Raw genomic sequence first — 17,981 nt, forward strand, 5'->3', positions numbered from 1 at the left:
TGGGTGCCCCGTTTGGCACGTGCCCTCGACACGAAGGGGGGAGGTGGAGACGACGACCCCGCCCCCCGATCGACACCCCTGCCCCGATCGACACCCTCCCCCGACCCGAGAGGAAACACTCCAGCTTGCGCTTTGGGAAATCGCTTAAAACAACCTCCCTCCCTTCCCGGGGCGCCATCCCCGATCCCTGGTCTCTCCGCGACGGCGGGAGGGGGGCTCCGAAATGGTGTAGGGATAGCGGTCGGAATGGAGGGAGTGAGCGGCGGTGCATCGTGGGAAGGGCTCACCCAGTCATTGGCTCCCGGGCGCACCTCGCCCTCCTGCCATTGGGCCGCGGCCGCCCCCGCCCTCCCCGCTCTTCCCCCCCCGGCCGATGTAGTTGCGGAGAGGGGAAATAACAACCCCCCCCGTTTCCATGCCCGGCCCTCCCTCCGTCCATCACTCTCGCCCTCCCTCGCTCGCCCTCGCCGCCGCCACACTCGCCGCTCTCCGCTGAGAACGCGCGCGCGCGTCTCGAGTCCTCTTTCTCTCCTTAACGCCGTCTTGGGCCAGCGTCGCACCGCGTGTCGTGCCGATTCTATCGGGTTTTGCGAGCGGGTAGGGACACTCGTAAGAGAGGGGCGTGGCGTCCACCGCGGCGGCGTCCTCGCGTAGTCCCTCCTCGGCCGTTCTCGACGTCGACGACGCTCACCGCGCCTGCTTCTCGCCGGACGGACAGCCTCCTCACGGCGGCGGCGGCGCAGGGTGCGCCCGCCCCGACGCGGCCCCGCCGAGCGAGCGATCACCCGCCGGCCGGCCCCATGTTCCTCGCGCCGTGTCTCCTGGCCCGCCACCACATCCAAGGATTCCAAGGTATTCACCACCACCCCCCCCCCCCGCTCCCCCCCAACGCCCCAAACGCCCTCTGACCGCCTCCGAGGAGTGCCTGGCCTCGAGGGGAGGCTGAAAGTCGTCGCTCTCCCCCCGTTAATGCGTGGTGCTGTGTGTCTGCGAAGGAAAATTATACGAGCCAGTAGGTATGTACCTACCCACGAGTAAGTTGACCCGTCTCTAACTCGTCATGTCAAACAGAGTAGCAATTCACAGAATGAGTGCTTCAGATAAAAGATTTGTTTTGTCATTCCTTCCACCCGTGTGTGTGTTTTCATTTGAGGAGCATATGACTGTATGACAGCTTTGAAATCCGTCCAGGATGGCAAGATAACATGAGAGGTGTCATCGTACTTGGGGTCAAATTGTGTGTGCACCGTCGGAAGCTCAGAGTTCAGTTCCACTCTTAAGAAATTATATCACAAAAAGCACAGGCACGCTCAGAATCCCAGCTCGTCATCATTGGCGGGAAGGCGAATTTTGGTGCCCTTCCAGCTCTCTATCCAGTCGCGATTATTCTGTCTTAGTTTGATAACGTCTTGTTGATTTGAATATAAAAATGCCTCTGCTGAAGTGAACACATCGCACGACGTTGATACATATATTTGAACGGACACAAGGAAACATGTCTTTCTTTGAAGTTTTACTCTTCCCACGAATATTTAAAGACTAGTTTCAGTACGTACTTTCAACTACCTTCCGAAATACACATGCATTGCAGTTCTTCATTACTGCGATCATTTTTCATAATTAATTCACAGGGATGATTGTCAGAATTTTTGTCATTTTGTTTATGACTCGTGAACATGTGAGAAGTGGGTTATGACTTAGGCAGGCAAGATGAAATTTAATTCAACCGTGTTCCTGATGATGGGTCCCAGTCATTGAAACGCGCGCTGTACACATGCTGTAAGAAATAAGTGGAAAGTATAGTGCGTTCCTCGTTTGTGATGAAATGTGTTTGAAATATGTTTGTGTAAAACGATAAAGGAATACTCACAAACCACTCTACTTTGGGATATAATGGAAGAATATTTGGCATCATCATTCGTGATGAAAATGCGGAGCCTTCCATTGGAAGTCAAAAATTTCCTGGGAAGTGTCATAGCACTGAATTATTTGGCGACAGAATTCTGTGAATTCCAACAACGAAATTCTCACGGAATCCCGAAATCATGCGATCACACTACCAATTCGCCAGTGCGCCCTCCACAACCCTCCCCCACCGCAACCACCCCTCCGCTCACACCCCCGGTGGCCATCGGGGGGCGGCCACCCTCGGGGTTTTACATACTATGATGGGGAGCCATCGCCCAGTTGGACTGGTCGGGAGACCGCCAACTTCTCTAGTGATTACGCTAATGCTTTGTTATCAACCTGAAAGTGGCTGCTCATATTTCTACCCCTTAGGTAATATTAGCTTCAGCTACCGGAATTATGGTCGAGGTTCATTGCCAGGATTATAACGTGCATTCATCGCACCATATACATAATGTAATTGCCTTTCGTGGGGATACGTTACAAGAGCTTCAGCCGACGTAAATGTAAGTCACTCGTGGCAAATATTTATTTATGCATGGCATATACCTACATTTAAACTCGATGAGCCACCGAATGGCAGACGGCAGGCTAATCCGCTGCACTGAAAATAATGATTATAGCGCTCCGAGAAAAACGTCTTCACTAACGCGAGAGGCGAACCGCAGATAGCTGAAATCTCGGAAACCAAATTCACGGAACAATGGGTTCTAAAGCACGTAAATTCTGATGAGCAAGAGTGCATGCGGAGTGTCAACCCCGTCACCCACCCGAGAACAGAATCCACGAAGCAAGAGACCTTGCTTTCAGCATCTAAAATTTGAAATGTAATCCTCCCGTCTACCGTGTCCAGCAGCGGGCATGGAATTTGTTCTTATTTTCTATTTTCAAAAGCACAGCTCTGTTATTTTCAGTTGAATAGTTGCGTACGTTAAGCAGGCCCACGGATTTCGGCAGTAGTTTCAGCTCATGAGACCAATCATTGATGATGAGCATGACGTCCCTCAAAAAACGCATTTCAGAGATTTCACAGGGGGGCAGTTTCTAAAAAAAAAGGTAACATTTCTTTCTGAGAAAAGTTATAAAATGCAAGTACAAGCATAGAAACTATGCAAAACCTTCGAGCATCAATTTGCGTAATTTCCTTTACACGAACGAGATATTGCCTCACTGAAAAATAGTCTAGTATTGACTCCTGCAAGTCCTCAAGTAACCTTCAGGAACAGTGCATAAGCTCTGACATAAAGAGGCTTCATGTTTTCCTTGCGCACATTTTTAGCACTAATTTGCTTTTCATTTCCGCTTACGGAGGCGACTAAAATGCGTCTACGTCAAAGGCAAGCGATAAAAAGGAACCGATTCCAGAAAAATGACTTCGAGCGTTTGCCCGCAGAGTTGTTTGCAGTACTCGGCGTCTAGTTGCTCGGACGTCCGGGCACCGGAAGGATCCCACCGCAAATTGACACCTCACGACGCAATACAAGTCCCTTTGAAGTCCTCATGAAAACCTCATCATGAAGGGTGACTGATGGCTGTTCAACGATACAGAGTGGGGAGCATTATAATATAGATCCGATGTTTAAGGAATCATTATAATTCCTACTATTTAAACATATAAATCACTTCCATGGCGTGATTATCTGAAGACAGGGTGGAATAGAGACCCTCATGGATGGAAGAAGGGGCCCACATGGGAAAGGGGGCAAGGGGGGGGACCCACATGCGAGGTAAGCAGCGTCTTCTCAGAAATTCATTTCCGTGCACACAGGTCACTATTTCTAACGAAAATGGACTGAGCAGAATGGTGACCAGCTCTGAACGTGAATTTTTTCCATACAACTTGTATTCGTTTCCCCTCGATTAAAGTCATGCTTACCATTACGACAGAACCACCTGAGACGACTTGGGGCATGATCTCAGTTGTATTTTCACACCTAATATGTACGGGTATCAGCAAATTTCCATTTTATTGTTATTATTCACAGTCGCCCATGGTCTACACGTTACAGCCAAAGAAAATAAACCTATGGAGGTCAATGGGGCCAATATACAGGTTTTTGGATGCATCCGTTCAGCATTTAATAAACTAATTAGATGAAAGATGTTCCTTTGAAATATTCATTGGCGATAGTTAAATGACGTCCGAAAATGTAACTTTCTGGCTTGCTAAATACTTTGAAAATAGTGGAAGATTTTGACTAAACTATTTCTACACATATAAGAACTTCTTGTATTTTCTTTATTTTTTACAATTCCCCACAGAAAAGTAATGTATGTATTCACTTAGAAAAATGGTTTAAAATTTGAAAGTCAGAGCAAGTATCTTGTTCGGACTAAGCAACGTGCATTGAGTTCTGGTCGTCTTTAACGTCCACATGACAATCAGTCGAGCATAAGCAGTAACAGGACACCATCATCATTGATTTATCTCCCAGCCGATGCAGACCTGTGATTTCAGTCGTGCGCCATTAAAATTTCCTCCGCACGTAGCCGCATTGAAAAAGACAATGACTATTAATAATTTTAATTCACACACACAAGCATTTGAATATTTTCACCCTACCCCAATTGAATGGCGCCCATAACGTCAGTAATAATTATGAATTATTGAGTGGTGAACGCATAAAACCTACCCCTTGCCAACGTGGCAACCAGATTACCAGATTATTTTCCCGAGTACAGAAAGAGTACTCCCATCCCTCCGTCCTTCCCCCATCCAAATCAAACGGCCCAACCATTCATACTGACCGAGCATTCATTTCCCGAGGTGAGGGGACTTTTCCGCTCCGGTCGTCGGCGCAGGGGTGAGGGAGGGCGCTCGCATTTGACGCAGGTTTACAAGGCTGGGGAGGGAATATTCGCCGAAGACCCGTGGGGGGGAGGGGCGGAAGTGGGGATTGGGGGGCGTGGGCACGAAGTGCCGCCCTTGCTGAATGCAAATACCCTCCCAATTACGTTTAGGCGGCCACCTCTCCGCGCCGATCCCCGCCGTGGAGTGCCCCGTCCGCGGGAGCACGGACAGCTTCTGCAGGCCACGCGGGGTCAGTACCCTTGGAGGGAGCGGGTCTCGTACCCTGCGGGGTGGGTAACGGAATGGGAATGAGTGGTGTGAGAGAGAGGAATATATTTTTTTATCCATACGAATTTTTATCTCCTCAAATGGAACCAACTTCAAGGGTAGTTACACCATTCATGTAGGGATTAAAATTAGATAGAATGCCACCGAACCTAATTCATGACTTCATGTTATGGCCGATGAGGTGAGACACATTAATGGTGTAAGGACGGGTTCGTCCAGTTTTTTCCTCGTAAAATATATTGGTTGTGATCGGTTTAGAAGTTTCCACATTATTATTTACAGTTATCAACGCCACATCTCGGAATCACTTGCTTTATAGTTATTGAATCTAGAAATCTAAAATGGTCGAAATAAATACATAAAACCTGTAAAAAGTCCTCCTTTACAATTGCAGTCAGCCAAAATCTGAACCTCCATCCGAGTACCTCATTTAATATTATCGGCTTACATCCAGTATTCTACTTCTCTTCTTAAACGGACGTTACCATCCAACCAATGACACTAGTTCGCGGCAAGGGTAACTCTTAATTGTAACTAACGTACAGAAACCAAGACCATTCATCTATACCGTGAAAAAGAGTAAATAGGTGTCGAAACACTTTTCACCGGAGAATTCTGCGTAAATAAACTGAAAGGTTTTGTTCATTTAAGCCACAGGCCCATGAAAGTTCGGGGATGGAAACGCGACACTGGGAGACGAAGCCCGTCCATTCTGAATACGTCGATTTGAGCCACCGTCTAGGACTTAGTATAGAGTGAGCTCTGAGAAGGTGATGACCGCCAACGCATAGCCAATTAAATTAGATAAATAGGTAAACGGCATTGAATTGTAATACGGAATGCTGGTAATTCAATAAGGCAATGAATAGTATTTCAGGCATTTTGAAGCCCATAGTTTCACAAAATATAAAATGGGGAGTTAACTTCGAAAAATAGTTAATTCAATGCAACGAAGATTATGTAAACTTTGGCGGTGAATTTGTACGGGGCCAATCCTATAGTCAATATTGATTTTTAAGAACTCTATTCCTATGTTTTGGTCAGCTAGCTAACCTTCAACGGGAGTGAGAATTGGATAACGGGAAGACAACAGAAGTGAAGCACTGTCCGCGGTCCACTTGACGACGAGCCATACCTAACTACTGTTGTCTTCCCCGTTGTCCGATTCTTACTCCCGTTGATGGTCACCTAGATGACCGAAGTATTAAAATAGAGTTTTTAAAAATCAATAATGGCTATAGGATTGACACAAATTCAATTGAATGTTTTGAAACAGGTGTTATTGCCGATCAATCTGGCTAACTTTTTCTCTTCCAAAGTGAAAAGAAATCAGCGTGAGGTTTTAAACGAGAGTATTTGGACTTCATGCATTAAAACTTCTAATTGTATTTAAGTCAGATTTTGGCTGACTGTAATTGTAAAGGAGGACTTTTTACAGGTTTTATGTATTTATTTCGACCGTTTTAGATTTCTAGATTCAATAACTATAAAGCAAGTGATTCCGAAATGTGGCGTTGATAACTGTAAATAATAATGTGGAAACTTCTAAACCGATCACAACCAATATATTTTACGAGGAAAAAACTGGGCGAACCTCTCCTTACAACATTTCACCACATCGGTCATGACGTGAAGCCATAAATAAAGTTTTGGGGCATTTTCCTTAATATTTATCCCCGCGTGAATGTTGAGACTGCCCTTGAATTTGGATTCATTGGAGGACATGAAAATAATTGTATAAATGAAAAATCCTTTCTCTCACATCCATTCCCCTTCCATTCCCCTTTCATCTCATTTCATCCATTCTCCAATCCATTCCCCTTTCGTAACCCTCCCCGCAGGACGAGAGACCAGCTCAGTCCGCGGATACCGAACCCGCGCGCCCTGCGAACTATTTTTTAGGAGGAATGTACGTAAATTCAGTATACAAAACGGGATTTGAGTGAATAAAATGTTTATCATGCATGAACCTTTTTATAAGTCCTCGACTTCGGAGTGACCTAAAGGTTCATCAAACACATTATGCCTTTAACTGTGAGATAAGTTTAATCCGTTTGCGGGACATTAGAACAGGGCACGTGGTCATTGCATGACATTCTTCCGTTGAGGCTTTTCCACGCGCCCGGCTGGTGTCCTCCGGATTATGTGCGCTTTTCAAGTCCATGGATGCTGAGAAATTCCCCAAAGGCTCGCCACCAATTCGATGTGCGTTCAAAAAAAAGAGTGAGAGAAAAGTTGCTTCCTCCACTTTTTCACCTCTGCACTGTCGATGCTCACCAATGCTACGTTCTCCAGAGTGGTATCACCGACGCCGCATATCGCCACTTTCTAGTCACAGGTCACTCGCGTACAGTTGAACTCATCTGAGTGGGGAAGTGCATGCCGGTACGTCTTTTCTAATTTTATTTTGTTTTTTAGTCTTTCCATAATGAAAAAATCAAGAAACAGTAATTGTTACCTCTATGATCCATTCAATACTAGCACCACTGTCATAATATACATGCCCTACGTAACTGAGTGAGCACTCGTCTCACATCGGTAAGCTATATTAGAGTAAATTAAATTGAAAGACGTTTCATGTTTGATCATGCTACTTCATAGAAAGTTTTTTTATCATTTTTAAATTTAGTAAAAAATTAATTTGAAAATTGCCATAAAATAATTACTGTTATCATGACATAATGTGACATGATTCCTGGTATCCGTGAATTTCGCAGTGCTTCCCTTCTCATTTTGATCTCATCTAGCAAATACAGTATGCCAGAATCTAGGAGATTTTTCCTTGGGTTCCATAATAAAGCCGCATGAATTCTATCTTTCCAGTGGTTCAAGTCTTGAAATCTTTGCTTCTCTAGCGGCAATTTCTCTTAGTCCATTATAACTTTTTAAGAATAGAGTCGCTTCCCTTTTTCTATTGTTCATTGCACACATTGGAGTATGAAGCCGGATGATTCTGGTGCTCTAGTGTAGTGCATTTGAACTGCCATGTGGGAAGGGTCTTTTGTTTTAGCGAATTCTGGTGGTTCGGTCTCTAGATATGTGAGGACAAGAAAAAGGCCTACCGAGTTAGCAATTTCTCACGGGGCAATCAAAGTGTTGACACGCATTAGAATTGTTGTTACGAATGTGGCAACAGAATATTGACCTAGATCTCACGAGTGGAAAATACTATTTCAGCTTCAGTACCTTGTTGAATATTTTGTATTCTCATTCGAAGCTTTTGTCTTCTTGTCTCATTGAATTGGCTATCCGATGGCGGTCATCATCTTCTCAGAACTCACTCTATACTAAGTCCTAGACTGCGGCTGAAATCGACGCATTCAGTATGGGCGGGCATCATTTTCCAGTGCCGATTCTGTCAGTCAGATTCGATTCTGATCGTTCAGAGGTTCGTTCAATAAGTGAAACGTATATATATATATATATATATATATATATATATATATATATATATATATATATATATATGTAATTATTTCTCCTAAAAATCATTTCTCCATGTCTATTTCTCAAATATTCAAGATAAATGGAGGGCAGAGGGCGTAAGAGGAGCACACAGGTGACCAGCACTTAATTAACGCGGGCGACCTTTAATCTAAACGGAAACTATAAAAACAGATTCTGACGTAGGGTAGCCAGCCATATTGCAGTTGTATTCAAAATTTTACTCTTAGACCCCGATTACTAGAAACCGACTCTGAAGTAAACACGAAGCCCTTTGTGTTGTATCGGCCGTAATATTTTTATGCCAGCCGTAACTGCGGTAAAATATTTTACACTGGCCTCTTACATCCTCCCCACGCGACAGAGTTACATCTCAAATTCAAAGTACTCGATCTATATATCGAAGAGCATTCCACAACTCACAGGGTCTAATTGCTGTCAGAAAAACTGTCGCCACCCCTCTCACATTCCCTGACTTTTCTGACTCTCTTCGTTCCCCTCACTCCGTACCACTCCCGTTCATCGCCCAACCCCGTAGTTTCATCCCTCAGCTCAAGAATATGGTTCACCACGAATGTATTCAGATTACTGAATGTATCATTTTATTTGGGGACATGATTTTGCTACTGATTTTGAATTAATATGCAAAAAGTGGACTGCCATGAGAGCTGATGAAGCGCTACAACTGTGTAATATTTAATAACACTTCGTAGATACAATGTCCCTACCCTAGATCCCAGGTTTGAATCCCGGAGATGGAATCCCTATTTAAGGTGCTTTGTGGAAGGCACCTCAGAGGAGTACGCCTTCCGTCGAATGGGATGTTAAAATGTGGACCCCTCAAAGCCTATCCTTAAAAATAGGCTGATTCCGACGTCGGGTTTCTCTTCACCCTTCCTCCATTCCCTGAACGTCTAATTCCGACCAAATCACCCACCTATCCCTAATGGCGCAGTTGACAATAGGTGTCAGTCGCTTCCCCTAATAACTACTACTGCAGCTAAAATATCATATGTTCCACTTGGACTGGTAATAAACGAGCAAATTGCTTTAAAGTGTTTTACTTGGCTTAAATTACGCCTACAGGGTCTGTTCAAAAAACAAGTAGCATTTTTCTCGTCGTCTTTTTCGACCCAAAAGGCATTATCCACAAAGAGATTGTACCTTAGGTACGGAAGGTTAACAGTAAGTTTTACGGGGAAGTTCTCGAAAGGCTGTGAAAAGAGTGGACCACGACAACCCGCCTTCCCACATCGTCTTCCTCGTGACCGAGTACCCGGTCAAGCATAAGGTGGCAACGCTGCCCCAGCCACCCTACAGCCCCGATGTGACACCACCGGAATTTTCATTGTTCCCAAGAATAAAAAGGAGCTCGAAAGGCAACCATTTTGGAACGTTGGATAACGTCAGAGAGGCCGAGAAAATGTAGCCGAACGAGGTTACCGTCGACGCCTTCCAGGTAGCGTACCGCGACTGGCGGAGGCGCTGGAATCCGTGCTCTTTTGAAGAATTTTGGTAATATGTGCTATGATGGGAAATAATTTTTCCCGGATTAATTTTCTTATTTTTGGGACACACCATGTAGAACTTAATTTCACCTTAGGAAGATGATAAATTTCATAGGAAAGAACCACAAACGAATACCTATGTGTCTGTAAAGAATGTTGCGTTTGTGTGGAGCAATATTCTTGAATGTCCGAAAGTTGTTTAATAAGGGATTGATTTCTAAAGAGGGTCTGGACTTAATTACAAGAAACATAATTTCAAGATTTTAGATAAATTAGTCCACGGCGTGAGTGAAAATTTCTAGTATTCTCAAAAGGAACTAGGACACTTATGCGGAGTAGAAATCGTATTATTTATTCTGGAAATTTTCAAGTTAACAAAGATATGTATTCCCATTGACATAATTTTCATCAGAAGAGTGATTCTGGGCAAATAATGGATTAAAAACATTATCTTTAGCGATTAAAAGAGGCTGGGAGACTCAGTAATAAAATAACAACTGCGTCACGACGCCTATTTGCTCTTTTTATTAAGAATTTTTTAGTCGATCATACGGACAAACTCATACATCTCTAGAAAGAGGCTTACATATTGGGTTTCAGCCAAACTTCCCCTTAGAACTTTTTTGTTATTAGCCTGAACTTTGTCATGCTGTTCCCTTACTACCCTATATGTAGTCTCTGATACTGATGCTACACACGGAATAATAGCATGTGCCGAATTATTATTATTATTAAAACTTACATGAGCAGATAGACTATTTCAGGTGGCACACAAGTCTCAAGTATTAAAATCAAACTTGCCTTGGAAAAAAATAGATTGGCATATCATAACATGAATCAATATCATAAAAGATAATAAATAAAATCAGTTAGTAAAAGAATACACTTAAAGGAAAAAATTCAAACACAAATCTCTTGCACAAAAAAAAGAAATCCCCATCTCATTAACATCAGTTTCCGAATCAAAAGGGAAAAAAAGCTGTTACATACAGTTTTACTCAACACATCAATCAAATTATTACCTAAATTGTTTACGTCTTTTCTTAAAAGTATTCATCCTGTTATGAAAGGGCTAGGATAGTTTTGCAGGTAAGGTGTTCCAATCAACAATTGAATGGCTATGCATGTTTCCTCTTTTCTCATCCGTAGCATTTGTTGACTCTTCCAGTGTTCTTCCGCAAAGCACTTATCCAAAGTCCTTTTTAGGACTAGTCCCTACAATAGACGTACTTTTTCCGAGCTGATATCAGGTGTTTATTTTCGATGATAGGAAGGGTCTTGTCCTAAATGTTATAGGTATGCCTGTGTCGAGCTACAATTGTTTGATGCCCTTTTAGTAAATGTACGGTGATGAGATGGTGGCCGCCTAATAACCATCCGTGAGAGTAGTTTACCGAAAGGCCGAATCCCTTAGGCATTCTCTTATTACCCAAGACGATGAGAAATGACAGGTGGCCAATTTATTTCCCTGTCGCATTGTCTCGTGGTAGCTAAAGAAGGGGGGCGAATTTTATCGAGGAAAACTGGGAGATGAGTTGTAGTCGTTTGGAGACATTAACAGTGTGGTCATACTAAGAAGGTTTCATCTATAAATCAGTCGTTTGCTGTGATTCTCTGTAGACGATTATACATGCATGTCTCTTTGTTCATATTGCACAAGCAAGAGTTCAACCACCACCGGGGAGAAGGTGGTTGTAGCTCATGGCTGCCTCCTCTGTTTCTCAAATCAGATACAGCGAATAACGTAATGACACGAAGACGATTTCTGTAATGAAATTGAAAACATTGTCAGTCGAAAGCTGCCCAGGATCAGTGAAATACGGAGACGGAAGCCGAAAGTGTGCATATCCTCGAAAATAATGTTTTTAAAATTTTATTTCTCCAGTTCCTCGATGACTGAGTTCGTTCACAAATTAATAGTTGTGCCAAGAATAACTCGCCATTGTAATTTAAAGCGCGTCGTTTCCATTTCCATGCGGAATTTATTTTTTTTGAGCTAGGTTAATGGGTTGTTTTTCGAAAGGTGATTTTCTGCATTATAGTGACAGCGCCATGTGCCGATTATAGTTTAAGTTACCCTGGTGACGTCAGAAGTCGCTTGACGGATTTGGCCAAAGCAAGAGGAAAGACAAATCGGAATTCAAACTTATGCAAAAATACCTGAAATTTTGGCGTACTTATTGGCGAATTTTGATATTTTCTCTGACCTCTACTTTTTTTAGGCATAAAAATTCCTTACTAGAGTTTTGCTTTTTTTTTGGATGTTGCATGACGATATAAAAACGTTAAAATAAGATATTGTATCGGTTCCTAAGGAAAAGAGACGTTTCGGGTGGTTTTCATCTGCAAATTGTAAATTTTTAGTTACTGCGGCATATGCCTTGTAGCGTGGGGATCGTCATACTGAGCATCGAAGTGGTTGTCCGTCATCAGATACTCCTGGTGTTGGTGAACATTTTAGTATCCTTTATCCGTTTGGAGTATGCGTTTTGTGTATTGCAATCCAAATGAATCGTAGCTAAATTAATATGTCGGCTTCAAATTTTAATTTAAACATGCTAGTCCTGGTTTTCAGTCCACAGAGATAAATATGGTTATGAAGAGAAACTCACATGCAGACCCATCTCCATTATCATCTTGTAAATGGTAACAAAGGGCAATTAACTTTTAATACTGCCCATAGGTACTTTAATACTGGCTCAGAATCAGAAGTTAGCTCATCAGATTCTTTCAAACCCACAGACAACTCTAGGTCTGATTCAGATTGTGATTCTATTCTAATTATTTTTTATGAAAATAGTCGGTTAGGACAAGAACCTATCGCAAAAGATTTTTAATGATGTATTTAGGTTTACAAGGGCTTTTTTATTTCATTGTGGATATTCTGAGCACTAGGCAAGGCTTCAGTGGAAAGAGATTGACTTTTTAATGGGCTGTTCTTTTAGTCTTCAGAAAAATTAGACTTGATGAGTTATTTCACATTCTGAACAAGTACTATTTTCTTATTTTAGAGCATTCACTAATGAGCATTCTTTTCCGGGTACCCTTGGTTCTTGCAGAGCAGATATTTAAAATGACCTATGGTCCAACTGACACCAAATTATTTTCCTCTTTCACTTTTTTATTTACTTTCATATATTTTTTTCGTTTTTTAGGATTCAATTTTCATTTATTCCTCTACTTCTGCTGATAAAAATGACCAAAGTGAGTTTTTCAACACATATTTCATGCTATTAATTCCTCTTGATCAAATGATTCAAATGATGGGATGAGAATCTCTGAATGGACCTACAACTCCTACGATTATGGCCGTCGCTGGACAGTTCATTACATGCAGTCTGATTCAACCTTTGTAACATCCATTAACAATAATGTTTGTTCTACGTAACCTGTTAGTCACGCCATTATGTTGCTTTCTATTTCGCTCTTTTTACCAAGGGTAAGGCATAAGTGACTTCCATTTTTTCTCAAGCCCGGAAGTTAGTGCAGACAAGGCGATAAAAATAATTCGCTTAATTTCCTCATCCTTGGCAGTGAGAGAATCGACTGGGATTTCATCACTACTACTCTTAAATGATCTACATTGTTATCAGGTGGTTAAAGGGATTCACAAACCATTTATAAACAAAGAATTTGAGACGGGTCATTACGAATTAGAAATAATTTTTCTAATTGCTCTTTATTATGGTACACAAGCGGAACAAATATCATTGCCAAAGAACCAAATGGACACGCAACAGAACAGTGCATTCCTAGTAGTATTAGTTTATGTCCATACCGATCCCCACGGTGAAGTCCTCTTATACCAAGAAGTAGTCAACGTTATTTCTTCCGCTGAAATAATTTTTTTTGTGGTTTCATGTTTATGCCCGTCATGATGTGATGTACGAGTTATATCCGTACGTTATTCAATTCAGCGGGCTTACAGCTGATTCAGCTAATTGAGTTTTGCATTTAGTGTTTGACTCCCGGATTGCGATTCTCATATCAAATTTATAAAATAAATAGGTACGATTACTATTTGGTATATTCATTGGTTAAAAATCACCAGTATATATGCCATTATCTGCCGAGGCAATAAATTAAAAATCCAGGTTTATCGCTCTTCGTGGTTAAGTTCACAGGAGAGTTTAATTATGGTAAGATTAAGTTGTACGATCACACTTTACGAGGTGAAGATCAAAATATCTGTGATTCGCATCTACTTCAAGAGCAGTAATTTTTGCTAAAATAATTATCAAATCCAGGGAAATAAATTACTTGAAAAACATTTGATCATATTAGTAGTCAACTTCAATCTTATTAATTTTAATCTTCATTTAAAAGCAATAAATGGCAGAAATAAGACGAAAAATACTTGCTCCATGAGATTTAAGTACATGGACATTTTTTTTGGTGGATTTAGATACAGAGGAGAGAAGTGATCAAATAATATAATTAGGTTTAGCAACACATTTTCTTCGAATGAACTAAGGCTAAAATATATTAGGCATGGATAAAAATACATGCAAAACTTCCATCTGACTAGGTAATAATAATTTTGCCTTTTCTTCCTACTCCCATGTTTTTATCATTTCATCAGTTTGGCTCTCTCCTTCGTCAATATTTTAAAATTTTGTAAAGCTAAGCTCATCTTTCAAGCAAAATATTTTAGGTAATGGATATGCCTCATCTATTTTTAATTTAAATGTAGTCTTAAAGGTGACGCTTGTATTATTTTTGGGTCTTGATTGTCACTCTGAGAACACTAATTATTACTCTACTCTTTACACCTCTGACTATCGGCACTAGTGTCACTACTGTTATTTTGCACTTGCAGGGCATGCCTTTAAATATTCCATTCAGCAAATGACACCCTGACCAATATTTTTTTCTATTCTCCGGAATGTTAACCCATAGATTTCTGATATTGTTTTTTCATCAAATTTAATTGTTAACTTGTAAAAACCGTTGGAGGAAATGGAGATAAATTTCAGTACTCGTATCATCCGTAGGGTAGTTATTGATCGGTTCAATTATTATTAAAATATATCCTCTAAATGTCTTATAAGAATTTTAATAACATTTCCTTTGTTAAATTTTAAATAAAGTTTTCTTTGTTAAATTTTCTACGGTCAGATTAAATTATTTGTTACATCATATTGTCAAGGAAAGGCAATTTATTCAAATTTTCTAAAAATGTCTTATTAACACATCTCGGCTTTCATTCAATCTAATAATCACTTATCGCTCGTATCTTAGTGTTATTTTGGGGTTAACCACCTTCATTCAGATACGTTATCGATTAAAATTGGTAAAATTGCTGCCAATAGAAGAAATCACTTGGGTGTTGCTTTAATTATTGCCCGAGAAAACATGACTTCCTGAAAATATTCTTCGATATGAGGATTATAAACCACTATCTAAAACTATACATCTTGAGATAAAGTAATGATTATCGGCAAATTCTGAAGTTAGAAACATAATATCCATTTTGATGAAAGATAAGAACAAGTGTGTTCCATATTTCCGAAAGGTGCCCACAGCTGAAATCACAAAATTTTGAAATGCAAGGACTGAATACAGGTTACGGTTTCGAACGATAGATGATTCAACGTACAAAAATATTTGAGTATTGATTTTCTGTTAAAAAAATTAACATGAAATTGACTAATAATTCTTATAACGACGATTTATCGTGAAGCACAATGCCTGCGGCTATATCGTATTTGAGAAATAGTTCATTGTTCTTTGGATTTCCAACTTCATAGTTCAACATGGGAGGTTTTTATCACTTGTAAGGCAAAATTACCCCGCCTTCCAGGACGTGTTACGTGTAGTTGGAGGCAGCGGCAGCTCTCGCAAACTATTCACGCTGTTTATTTGGCGTAATGTTTAAATAGCGTATTGTTCTTTTTCCTCTTAAGGCCCTGTTTCTTATAATCTCTTATAATCGTTATTGGTCCCCAAGCACCGATTATAGTTTTTCTAAAAATTCTTATGAATTCATAGGAGTTGTTAGCAAACCCATTCCATCAGAAATGGTAACGCGTCCAATTCTTTTCACAGCCTTGATAGCCTCATATTCACCACCGCTCTGCTGGTAGGAAACTAAAGCTCCGAAGAGCGAGCCATAAAGAAAAAACTTTGCACCAAGCTCAACACTGCAATCCAAGTGGCGAAGGTCATCACATTGAAGGTGACATTTAGGGTAATATTTTATGTTAGTGTTATATAAAAAGAATAATTAAATAAATACGAGAGAGTACAGAGGAAAGATCCTTAACAGCAAGGGATGGAAGAGGAGAAGGAAGTGATCGTGGGGGATTGAGGAGGGTCAGGGGTGCGGGGGTTTGGAGAGGGAGAATGGGTTGCTTAAACTGCGATGAACTCTCCAATAGTCAACATTTCGAGAGATTGGGTATTTTTTACAACGAAAGAATTTCTTCAGATGCATAAAATGTACATAATTGTTGCGTTGCTAATTCGACTAGTTGATCCAAGGCTATGACTAGCTCATTGATTCAAAAGCACATATAATGCTCGTCGACTAAATAAATAATATGGTTTGTCTCGCTCAGTGAGTCAGTTCTTCCTTGCGTGGAGCGTGAATAACCAGCGCGTAACATTTCATGTCAAGTTGTGGGGAAAATTTCCGTTAAAAGGCCTTCCTCCGTAAATAAGCATAAATTTAACTATTTTGTCATTTCATCAATAAAATTTATGAAATGATCCTGAATATTTTCATACGGCATAGTTTTAATTTTATGCCTGCTGAAAATCTTTTGCATTTTTAATTCAATTTGCTTCTGCTCATCGTTACAGAATTGCTAGCGATGAAGAAGGAACATTTTACCCAAAGTAGTCGTAAAATATAAACTTATTGCAACTTGACCACCCACGGTGTATGAATATTAAAGCATTGAAATTGCCAATGACAATGATATGTTTCATTCTCGTGTTGGCGACGTCCTTCCCGCTGTTGCCCCCACCCTGTCCCTGGCCGCCCCATTGTGCCGGCACCATGGACCCTGGCACAAGCGCATCTCTCTCGTCAGTCGCCGTCCCTCCGGCCCCCTCCGGACCTTCCTCTCCTGAGGACACTTCGCAGCCCCTAAGTAGACACTGACCTCGCCCTAGATTTCCCCCAATGCCTAATTTCCGCAGCCCCTTTACGTTGGTTCCCTCACACAGCGTCACGGTTCTCGACCCTCAAGCGTTCTCCGATGGGAAAAAATTATGATTATTACGTATTAGTGGTACTCTACCGGTTAATGTAGCTTTTGGATGGACACAAGACTATACAGCAGCACAACGGCACCTTTCCCCGCCTCTCCTAACGTAACATAATCCCGACATCCGAGGCCCCTCTTCAATTTCGCATTCTTCCTTCCTCATTTCATGAAAATCATGATGCAGTCACGGAACTCCATGACGTAATTCTCAGCCCGAAGCGGACGGAGTTTCAAAAAGAGTTGAGACAAATGCCACTTGGAAAACGGCGCTCTCCCAAACCCATGCTCTAGCGTGACATAACCGACCCTCAATAGGACGCTCATCCCTAAAGAGAACCATTCAGTCGGCATCTAGTCACCCCGCGCCTAGTCAGAACCCCGCGACACGATCGCATTGGTGCCTTCCGTTCCGCCGTCGCCGGGGGCCGGGCTGCCGAGCGGCGGGCCTCCCACCCCAAGAAGTGTCGCAGATCCTAGCAATCATCCATCTAGGGTTGAGAGAATCAATTATTTTCACTTGTGGGACTAAGTGTGAAAATGCTTGTTCGTGCAGTTTATATGAGTTGCGCAAGCAAAATAAATTTGCTTTATCTAAACATTGCGCACATTAATCCCGTTAATCGATTTTATTTCAATCTCTAATGATCTTGGTTTAGGTTAAAAATTAATCTTTCATATCAATTCTTTAGTCAATTTTATTGGATTTATTTTAATGTTAACGTTTTGGAATTTTAGTTGCAAATTCTAGGCTTTTTATGGACGTCAAAACGTTCATTCGGGCAAAACAAAATCAAAATTGATATTTTTCAACTCTCAAATGATATTGAC

General features: G+C 41.4%; 1 protein-coding gene across 1 annotated transcript in view; it reads left to right on the forward strand.

Moving 5' to 3' along the window:
* Nucleotides 1-721: 721 nt before the first annotated feature.
* The window catches only part of LOC139685818 (ETS domain-containing protein Elk-3-like), a 61,675-nt gene continuing 44,415 nt past the window's right edge, over nt 722-17,981 (forward strand). Inside the window, exon 1 of the mRNA XM_071582936.1 lies at nt 722-852. Coding sequence (XP_071439037.1) covers nt 801-852 — 52 coding nt within the window. The 5' untranslated portion in view covers nt 722-800. The remainder of the gene's footprint in view (nt 853-17,981) is intronic.

This window comes from Hetaerina americana, unplaced genomic scaffold, assembly GCF_022747635.1.
Source record: "Hetaerina americana unplaced genomic scaffold, ioHetAmer1.1.p SCAF_12, whole genome shotgun sequence".
NCBI lineage: Eukaryota > Metazoa > Arthropoda > Insecta > Odonata > Calopterygidae > Hetaerina > Hetaerina americana.